The sequence below is a fragment of the Egretta garzetta genome, unplaced genomic scaffold (genome assembly GCF_000687185.1).
Source record: "Egretta garzetta isolate BGI_Z169 unplaced genomic scaffold, ASM68718v1 scaffold1021, whole genome shotgun sequence".
Lineage (NCBI taxonomy): Eukaryota > Metazoa > Chordata > Aves > Pelecaniformes > Ardeidae > Egretta > Egretta garzetta.
The window spans coordinates 243,663-253,888 of record NW_009258752.1 but is presented as its reverse complement, the minus strand read 5'-3'; the positions used below and the strand labels follow the sequence as shown (position 1 = coordinate 253,888).

General features: G+C 58.3%; 1 protein-coding gene across 1 annotated transcript in view; it reads left to right on the top strand.

Annotated features, from left to right (window-relative positions):
- Nucleotides 1-300: 300 nt before the first annotated feature.
- Nucleotides 301-10,226, top strand: part of FRMPD3 (FERM and PDZ domain containing 3) — a 36,093-nt gene continuing 26,167 nt past the window's right edge. Inside the window, 11 exon segments of the mRNA XM_009649081.2 lie at nt 301-454; nt 689-791; nt 1,164-1,209; nt 2,453-2,557; nt 3,614-3,721; nt 4,208-4,339; nt 4,875-4,994; nt 5,140-5,276; nt 6,067-6,190; nt 6,897-6,986; nt 8,496-8,675. Coding sequence (XP_009647376.2) covers nt 304-454; nt 689-791; nt 1,164-1,209; nt 2,453-2,557; nt 3,614-3,721; nt 4,208-4,339; nt 4,875-4,994; nt 5,140-5,276; nt 6,067-6,190; nt 6,897-6,986; nt 8,496-8,675 — 1,296 coding nt within the window. The 5' untranslated portion in view covers nt 301-303.

The window sequence follows — 10,226 nt, the reverse complement described above, 5'->3', positions numbered from 1 at the left end:
ACACCACCAGGAGTTTATCCTGCACAGGTCTCCCATCTACTGGAGTGAGTGTGGGTATCTCCATGAAGGTCCCCCCGCCCGAGCTACTGGTGCTGTGGCAAGGATGGGCACTGAGAGCACTGGTCTGCAAGGGAGGACAGGGGCCTGTGGATGTCCCAGCAAGCTGCCGGGACCAGCAGCGATGCAGGAGGCAGGTGGAGTGGGGCTGCCCTCCCGGCTGCAGAGGGCTTGGGGCAAGCGGAGAGGGCTGCCGCAATGGGGTGCATTACAGCCTGCTCCTCTGCTCTGCAGTGCAGCCATGTGATGCCGGAGGAGCGCGGTGGCGATGATATGGAATGTGGGCAGCTGCCTTCGGACACACTCCGACAGGTGACAGTCCAGCGCCACCCCCACTACGGATTTGGCTTCGTGGCTGGCAGCGAGAGGCCGGTGGTGGTGCGCTCAGTGGCAGCAGGCAGGGTGTGTGGTGGGGGCCATCCCCAGGGCTCCAGGAAGCACAGTGGCACCTTCCCCTGATGGGACCCCTCCCTGGGCTCCTGTCCTCTCCTGTCACCTCTGGTGGGTCTGTGGGGTGCCCTCCACAGCCACATACACGGGAAAATGCTTTAGGGGTGCTTGGGACCCTCCTGCTTCCCCCAACCCCGCAGCCCCAGGATGCCTGACTGGCCCTGACCCTATCTCCTGGCAGGTGGCCCCTCTGAGGATAAACTCCTGCCAGGAGACCAGATCTTGGCCATCAACAATGAGGACGTGAGTGAAGCCCCCAGAGAGAGATTCATCGAGCTCATCAGGTGAGGACAACACTTGTCCCTCATTGCCTCTGGGGACAGGGCTTGTGCTGGGCTGCTGTGCCCCAACTGGAGCCTTGGGTGTCGATGCACACCCCCAAGCTCTGCTGTCTCCAGTGGACACTGCTGGCATGAGGAGGCCTCAATCTGAGCAGGGGGAGTGTGTTGGAGCAAGTGCCATACCTGTTCCCCGCTGGCCAAGGGGTGGGCAGCACTGGGAGAGCACCCACAGCCATATTACCAAGGAGCCCACAAGGTCTCAGACACCATCAGGCTGGGGAGGGTAGGATGTGTGCTCTCTTGATAGCCAAATGCATGTGTTGAAGTTCACCTCTGTGAGGTCCTGTCCCCTTTCATTTCTCCTTTCTGTCACAGGAAGGCCAAGGACTTCATCATCCTCACGGTCCTGCACACTCACCAGGTGAGACCGGTGGGGCCATGGCCAGCCCCAGGGGAGCCAGGATGAGGGTTAAGAGCCTTTTGGGAGACTGAGGTGGGGTCCCTGGAGGCCCCGGGGACCACTCAGGCAGCTCAACTGAGGTGTTGGACCGGTGTCCCAGTCCTTCCAAGCTGTCGGGTCTGAGAGCTGCTGTAGCCCCACAGGGTCAATGTGGGCACACGACCATCTCCCTGTGCTTGCCACTACCTCCTCTCAGGAGGGAGGGAGGAAAAATATCTCCAAACCCATTTGGTTTGCTGAGAACATCAGGTGTGTCTGGTGAAGTGACCCATCATGCCAGAGGCGACAGGTAGGGATGTGCCATTGCCGTTCCTGGCAGGCTCAGCCGGGGAGTCCCTGGGGAGATGGGCCCCACGCAGTGAGGCTGGCTGTGGTGCTGGCACCAGGTTGGTGATGGTGCTCTGGGGCTCAGCACCTGTGGTGCTGGTACAGATTGAACTGTTGTGCCAGCAGCAGTGGTGGCAGGGCATCATTTCTGCCTTACTGAGCCCTTTGATGTCGGTGAAGGAGATAAGTGTGAGAGCTCCCCTGTGCTCCCCTCCTCTCCGGGAAGGAGATGCCACTGCCCAGCACTGCTCTGTCAGGAGCGGGGCATGTGCTGGGCTCCAAAAAAGCTTTTTTTTGCCTGTCCCTGGATGGCCACCAGCCAGGACAGGCTCCTCGGCTGATGCCAGCACCCTCAGATACACACAGCTCTGCGGCACGACCGCCTCCATGCTGGAGCGTGTGCAGGCAGAGGCTCCCCGGTGCCCAGCACTTCCACCAGAACGTCCCACAGGGTTGCCTGGGGTCCTGCCATCTCACAGCCACCTGACTCGTCCCCGCAGCTGGAGACCCAGATCCCAGGGGCTCGTCTCTCCTATCTGAACCAGTGCCAGTGTCTCTGAGCAAGCCCTGGCTCGTGTCTGCTGGAGTTCAGCCTGCACATGGGGTGCTGGGCACATGTGCCCACTGGGCGTGCAAGCCCCCCATGTCACGCTGAGGGTGCTGGTGTGACTTCAGCGGCTGCTGCTCATCATTCTGGCCCTGCCTGCAGCACTGTATAATCACAGTGAAGGGGACTTGCTTTCCACCCCCTATTTCATGGTTCTCCACCCGCTCCCCATCATCATGACAGCTTGGGAGAGGCTTTCTCTGGGTCTGGCTTTCTCCACGCCACAGCTCTGAGGGCAGGCAGGTGATTTACCCAGTGCTCTCTTTCCAGTCTCCCAAATCTGCTTTCATCAGCGCAGCCAAGAAGGCGAAGCTAAGGTCCAACCCAGTGAAGGTCCGATTTTCAGAGCAGGTGACAGTCGGCGAGACAGACCCAGTAAGTCCTGCCCTGCCTTCTTCCATGATTCACTCCACTGAGGCATCCCCGGGCCCATGAGGAGCGAGGTGGCCAGGGGCCGCAGGGCTCCTCTCTTTTGGGCTCCACCGGTGAGAGCAGCCCTCTGACCTGGCAGATGCCCTTGGGCTCACTCAGTGCATTGGGTCAGTGCTGGGGAGACACGCTGAGGTCCTCCCCTGTCCCTCCATCTGGATGGAGCCCCAGAAACTGTCCTTGGAAACCTGGTCCCACCTCAGTCCCCCATGCACCCAAGGGTGACATCTGGGCAGTGCCAGTACCTGCCCTAAGGAAGGTCTCTCGCTTCCACGCAGTGCCCAAAGGCTTCGCAGGGGCGCCCGTGCATGGGGCAGGGTGACCAGGGTGCTGCTGCCTGGCAGTGGACGCTGTTATGCTGCAGTAGCATTCCAGCCCAGTGCCATTATCTCTTAATTGCAGAAAGGTTTTATTAAGCAGCATACAAAAAAAAAAACCAAAACCAAAAAACCACCAAACTTAAAAAAAAACCTGTAAAGTGCTTCTAGCAAATTCTATTTTTAAGCAAAATCAATTAAGTAATTATCTGATCAAAATACTTCTCGCTAAATAAAATCAGCCTTCACCCAACTTCCTGCACAGGGCATGTGCAAGGTTGAGGTGACCTAGGCTTGGGTCAGGAAAGGGGGATCAGCTCTGAGCCACCCCGGCTATCGCCTCCCCTCTGGGACGCCGGCTGGGGAGCAGGACAGGCTGCCAGGCTCTGCACGGCTCTGGGATGTGCTGGATGGAGTGGTGTGCTCCGTTCCCACTGCAGCTGCTGGGAGCTGGGGAGGTGAATCTGTCAGGCAGCTCTGAACTGCTCCAGCTCTGCGCTGCTCGATGGCTCAGCAGAGATACTGGATTTTCAAGGGAAATGTGCCTCAGCGCATAAGACCAGAGAAGCGGAGGATGCCGTAACTGCACCATCACCAATACTCATTCTCTCTCCCCACCCTCCTTCTGTGTCTCCGTGCCCCCCGTCCTCCTCGCCTCCCCGCTGCTGCCGGCCCCGTGTGCCAGGACATGTTGAAGAAAGAAGCTCTCCTCCTCATTCCCAATGTGCTGAAGGTTTTCCTGGAGAATGGGCAGATCAAATCCTTCACGTTCGATGGTCGAACCACTGTGAAGGTGGGCCCCTTCACTGCCCCCACAGCACCATAACACTTCTCTCCTCCCGCCTGCCCGATCCATTTTTCCTTGTCTCCTGCTTCCTTGCACAAACACCGCAGCAGCACTTGGCTGGCTGCGAACTGCCACCGCATGATAGATAGCCCCTCCGCCTCCCCGGGCGACACGCTTTGCAGCTGGCAGGGATGGGGTTTTGCTGTCTTTTTCCCACTCCTAGCTTTTCTCCTTGCTGTGAGCCTGCGAGTGCCCCTGCCAGGGGCCAGTTCCCTTCAGCCCCCCTCCAGAACACCACAGTGTTACCTGAGGTGCCGGGGGGGTCTGGCTGCTGGTCACCTCCTGAGGCAAGGTCACTTTGCCCAGCAGTGGCTGGGTACCATCCTGCACTGGCGTGGCCCATGATGCCAGGGGGGGTCTCAGTGGGGCCCCAGCTCCCACCCAGGTAGGCAGCCAGTGCCTCACACCCAAGCCTGTCTGTGGTGTTTGCAGGATGTGATGGTGACACTGCAGGACCGCCTGTCTCTGAGGCACATCGAGCACTTTGCCCTGGTCCTGGAGTATTCCAGCCCGGAACAGAGCCACCGGTTCCTGCTGCTCCAGGACAAGCAGCCGCTGGCCCACGTAAGCCACTGCGTGCGGGAGGGCATTGGGATGGCCATGGCCAGTGGCAGGGCCACAGGGAGGCTCTTCTCCCACCAGCGTGGGCCTTGGCCAGGGTTGTGCCATGGGGTGGCATAGCCTCTCCTTGCCTTTGGCATGGTCCTGCGGGCTCAGGGATGCAAAGGGTGGCCAAAGAGGGAGATGATCAGCATTTTACCCATCCCACCCTGACAGCACTGTGGAGATGCTCTGTGCTCCAGCCTGGGCGGCTGCAGACAGCATTCAGAACATCCTTGGCCTGCCCAGGAGAGCCAGGAAGCTGGCACTGCATGGCACCAGAGATAAAACGGGGATTGTGGAGGAAGCATTAACCTTGGTGGCATAAACTCCTGCAGCACCAGGCAAAGGCTGGGCTGTTCCTGAGATGAAAGGATCAGGTGGTGCATGGAGGAGAGAAATCAGATCCCCCCCCAGGAGAGAGGAGAGGGGGTCTTCTTCCCTGCAGGCAAATGTACATGGCTCCTGGGCTTACAGCCCGCCTCTGCTCCTGCCACAGGTTGTACAGAGGACACACTACCATGGCATGAGATGCCTCTTCCGTGTGAGCTTCTTCCCCAAGGACCCGGTGGAGCTGCTACGCCGGGATCCTGCAGCGTTTGAGTACTTGTACATCCAGGTAGGGGACTCACCCTGAGGAACCAGGAGCTGATGGTGCTGACAGCCCACACGCCTGCCCAGGCTGGGCCCTGTGGAGGCATCCCTCAGGCGGCAGGTGCCCTGTCCCCATGGCTGTCTGAGAACACCTCTCCTCCCTCCCGCAGAGCCGCAATGATGTGATCAGAGAGCGCTTCGGCACAGACCCCAAGCCGGAGATGCTGCTGGGGCTGGCTGCCCTCCACATCTACATCACCGTCTCAGTCACCCGCCCCAGCCAAAAGGTCTCCCTCAAGAACGTGGAGTGAGTCCTCCTCCCTTTCCTCACGCTGCCGCGCAACCCTCCTCTGTGTCCCCTCCCTGTGCTCCTGCTCATAGGCCCTGCCTGATTGGGGTGCTCCCAGCAACATTTCGGGGTGCTGAGGGTGAGATGCCCTGGGAGCCCCCTGGTCCCACCAGGGGTCTGTGTAAGACCCCCGCATGCTGGCCCCTGCATGCTGTGCGTGGCAGCCTTTGCAGGTCTGGCGAGGATATTTTCTGCGAGCCCAGGATCATTTCCATGGGAACCCAGGCTGATTTTCCGCCTGGCATCCAAGGCAAGGAGAAGGCACTGTGGCTGCGTAATCTCAGCCAGTCGCCAGGCTGTGTAGCCCTGGCTCAGCCCTCCTGCAGCTCCCGGTGGTCTTCAATCCACAGAGTCTGTCTGTGCAGGCTGGCCTTGCCCTGTGTGCATGGGGAGGAGGGGGGGAGATGACACCCTGGCAGGACCCCAGAGGAGGTGTGGGGGTTTGCCCTGCATCCTTTAACCTTAGATGAAGATGAGTGTGAGCTGGGCTTGGCTGCAGAGCCTGGCACCGGTGCGTTCCCCAGCCTGGTGCTGATGGCTGTGACACCAGCCGGGGGTCTGATCCCCTCGGGGACCCAGGCTGGGGGCTGCTGCTGCTCTGGTTGTGACACCGAGGAAGTGCTGATGCATCTCCAGCTCCCTCTGAAGGCAAGAGGATGCTCTCGGACAGCATCCCTGGTTTCTAGCCCTCCCTGCCCACCGGTGGGGTCTCTGGCCTGGTGTCTCAGGCAGGCTTCCCTCCCCACAGGAAGGAGTGGGGCCTGGAGCCCTTCCTGCCCCCGTCACTCCTGCAGCTCATCAAGGAGAAGAGCCTCCGGAAATCCCTCTCGCAGCAGCTCAAAGCCCACCAGAACCAGCCTGGCGGCACCAAGGTGAGCCCAACCCATGCGACCATGGCTCAGGGCTGGTGGGGTGGCAGTGTACCCTCCACCCCAGCCATCCTGTTGTCCCCAGCTGCTCAGAGACTCCTGCTATTGCTGCTTAAGTCTCCCTGGATGGGACGTAAATCCCGGGGTGACAGCCAGGCAGCTGCTCTCTCTCCCGAATCCACTTCCAAGAGCTGATCTGGATTTCAGGGACTGCAACAAAGATCAGTGTGCGAGATCAGCCAAGAGCTGGCTCTCAGCTCAGCCGAAGTGGCACACATCAGTTAAGCTTATGTTTATCATTATCTCTGCTTCTGGGCTTGGAAAGCTCTGGAGAAGGCTGCTGAGCCACTGCCTCCATCCCTGCAGCCGTCAGAGCTCTCCAGGGAGGTTATATATCACTCAGGAGGGTTATACATCTCTGGGGGGATTATACATCCCCTAGGGGGGGTTATACATCAAGCGTCTGGGCTCCTCCCTGGCTGTGCCTCTGCTCTAAGTTACCTCTCAGCATCTGCCCAGGATGGCAGGGGAGTGGAGACCCCCTTCATCCCATGTCAAGCCCCCAGGTTGCTGCCATCACAGCCCATTCCCCAGTCTGCCTGCCAACATGCTGCGCACCCCTGCTTGGGAGCTCCCGAGTTTGCACCAGCCTTTCACATTTCTTCCCTGGTGTGCTGGTGGTGATTACCGTTGTGATGTGTTTTGTCAGGTCTCCACAGCCCAGGCAAAGCTGCAGTACCTGAGGATCCTGAACGAGCTGCCCACCTTTGCCGGGGTCCTCTTCAACACAGTGGGACTGGTACGGTAATTCAGGATGGGTGGGAGGTGCTTGACACTGGTCATGATTGTGCCCTGGAGGGGAGAGCCAGAGGAGATGTGGCTCCCATAGAAATTACTTCCCTCAGTCTCCTACTCTGCCCCGCTGGGGTCCAAGCCCATCCAGAAACATCTTCAGAGCCTCTGCTGACAGGAGTTCAGATCTTCAGCTCCTCAGGGTCAGGGTTGGTTCTGTTCTTTCCAGCCTTTTGGGCAACAAGATGACCTGCTCAGTGAAGTCAGAGTATTTTCAGACACATGCTTATAGCTGAGTCCTACCCTGGCAGCATCCTTCCATCCATCTTGGAGGAGGACACCTTTGGCAAAGGCCACCGCATGCCCTACTTGTCCATGCAGGGAATAGCCTGGCTGGCCTTACCATGTCCACCAGCAGTGGTCCAGCCTGACTGCTGCTTGGCAGCTCTCGGGAAGCTGCCACTGACACAGCCCCCTCCTCCCTCATCTCCACCCCTCACCCCAGCCACCTCATCTGCCTCCACAGCAGGAGGAAAGCCACCAAGACAAACAGGAGAACAGTGGGCCCTCTAAGGCTCCCCGCAGCCTGGCTCACTTCTCCATTCCTCTCTCTCCACCTCCCATCCAGAGGTCTCCATGTAAGTCTCATCTCTCTGCCATCCTTGCCTTTTCCCCCACCCAAGGTCTTAGCACTTCCTTGGCTTCCCTTGCTTTCCCTCCTGGGTTCTCTCTCTTGCAGCTTTTGATCTGCTCTGCTTCCACCACACCTCAGAGCTCCCCACCTTGCAGCTCAAAGGGCTGCCTGTAGGAAATCGGTGAGGGCAGAACCATGTAATGTCTGGTCAGTGCTGTGGCTGAGTGGTCAGAGCCTGCCTCCAACACTGCCTGGGTGTGCAGTGTTGGGCAACTCACTTCTGGTGTGGGTGCCCTGCCTTTTTTTTTCATCTCTGACACCAAAGCAATGACTCTGAGCCAGCCTAGGAGTTGAACCTCGTGTAAGTGATTCCCTTATTTTCTTCTGCACTGGTCTGCCCAGCTCCTCTTCACCTCCAGGTCTGGCTTGAAGCATCCTTCCTGGGCAGACCAGAGCAAGAAAAATCACTGTTTTCAGTCAAGGCTTTAGTTTTTCTTCTTTTCTAAAATGCATTCACTCCCTCCTCTGCTTCCTTCTCTCAGAGGCAGTGTCAGATCAGGCAGATTTGTAACACGCTCTTACTTTTCTGTAGCGACACCAGAAGGCCTGAATATTTCATGTGGACAGTCAGTTCAGTGCTTTATTTTTAAATAGACTTGGCATCCTGCACACCGTTACCAGCTCTGCAGACAGGCTCGGGGAGGGGGATTCATGGCACCAGCTTTACCTGCTGCTCTGCAAAAGCCATGTGGGACCCGGCCAAGCTGCCGACATCAGGGCTTGGCTCCACAGAAAGAGCCAGGCACAGCCTGTGCAGCTCCAGGGTGCGTTCATTCACCCCTGTCTGTTTATCTCTCTTTCTCCATGTGCTTGTGCTACCAGGATGAGAAGCAGCCAGCCACCATGCTTCTGGTGGGACCCCGGCATGGCATCAGCCACGTCATCGACCTGAAGACCAACCTTACCACGGTGCTGTCAGAGTTCAGCAAGATCAGCAAGATCCAGCTGTTCAGGGAGAACCAGGGGGTGGCCCGGGTGGAGACGAGCATCCTGGATGCCAAGGTAGGCATGGGTGCCATGGAGGCAGGCACTGGGGAGAGGGGCTAGTGTGGAGGCTGTGGTTGGGGGTTTGGTGCTCGCCTTTGAGGGGATTCAGGACACCAGTGCATGTGGCATCATCTGCTTGGAGATTTCTAGGGACTCACATTGCAGTCACAGAGTGCGTGTTCTGTGGCATCTCCTCTGCCTGCCTGGCTCCATGTGCTGTCGAGGCAGGGACTGACAACAAGGGTGCGCGATGCAGGCATGATGATGTTTTGGCCATGACCTGAACACCTACCCAACGGTTCGAGCAGGGTCACCTTGGGGTGACACAGGCCAGGCAGGTAGCAGGGCCCTTTGGAGGCAGGACCTCACCTCTGCTCAGGGCTGGAGTGGAGCAGTCCATGGCCACACCAGGGCTGGATGCAGGTACTGGAGGGGACTGGTGGAGTTCTGTGCATTAGCAGCGCTTATGGAACCTGCCAAGCCACACAGGATCATTGAATGAACTGGAAATGATGGGACAGGGGGTGTCAGGCTCAGAGTGCAGGAAGAGGTCACTGAGTGTCCCTGGGCATGGGTGTCCCTGGCTCCAGTCAGCCACCCCCTGGGTCTCTTGCCAGCTGCCTTTGTTATTCTCCCCTTCAGCCCATGGAGCAGTCTTTCCACTCCTCAGCATACATGGCCTCCTGGGCCCTGTGCGTTATCATCGTGCCATTCCCTGCTAGTTGTTGCATGGTGTGGTGCTCGTTCTGGTATTCGTTCCCCATGGTCAGGCCCCACCACGCCTCCTTACCCCTCAGTCTTCTGGGTCCCAAGCCCTTCAGAAAGACTGTCAGCAATACAGTGAGAGCTTTACTGACTTCTTTGGTGTCTGCTCCAGCAGCCATAAGATCTAAGGAGATCTTCCGTTGGCCTTTGCTCAGGTTTTTAATAAGCTGGGACATGTCTCCAGCAGACTCACAGGCAGGTAGCCATGTGCCTGCTCCAGGGCATCCTTGGTTTCACCGCTTCCCCGGACCCAGCTCTTCCCTGCCCCATAGGGAAGGACAGAGCTGAGAGGCTGTGACCTGACAGGTAAATGCCAAGCCTCATCCTCTCCTCCTACCTTGAATTCAACAGGACAGTTAGGATTGAGTTTGGGCTAAATTAGACAGGAGCCATACTTGGCAGAGGCTGTCTCATGCCATGGCATCTGTCACAGTGGAGCTGTGATCACTGTGGGGCATGGAGATGCTGCCACACAGCAGACAGGGTGTACCTGCACGAGCCCTCCAAGCCTTTGGCTGTAGGTCCATTCTGCTTCCCCTGCATTCATCCCTTTTCCCCCTAGGGCTGATGAAGCTGAGCTGGCTGCCTCCACATTTCCTTATCTCCTGTGAGGTCTCTAAGCCTCAGCCCTCTCTGCAGCCCTTCCCTTGCACTCTCTATTTCAGTCGTAGACTCACAGACGTAATCATTGTGGATTTGTTTAGGATTCTCCTGCTGCCTCCTCTCCTGGTGGAATTTAGCACTGCCTCCCACCAGGGTCATTAATTCCTCTGTTTTCCTGCTGCCACTGTGCCTGGCCCA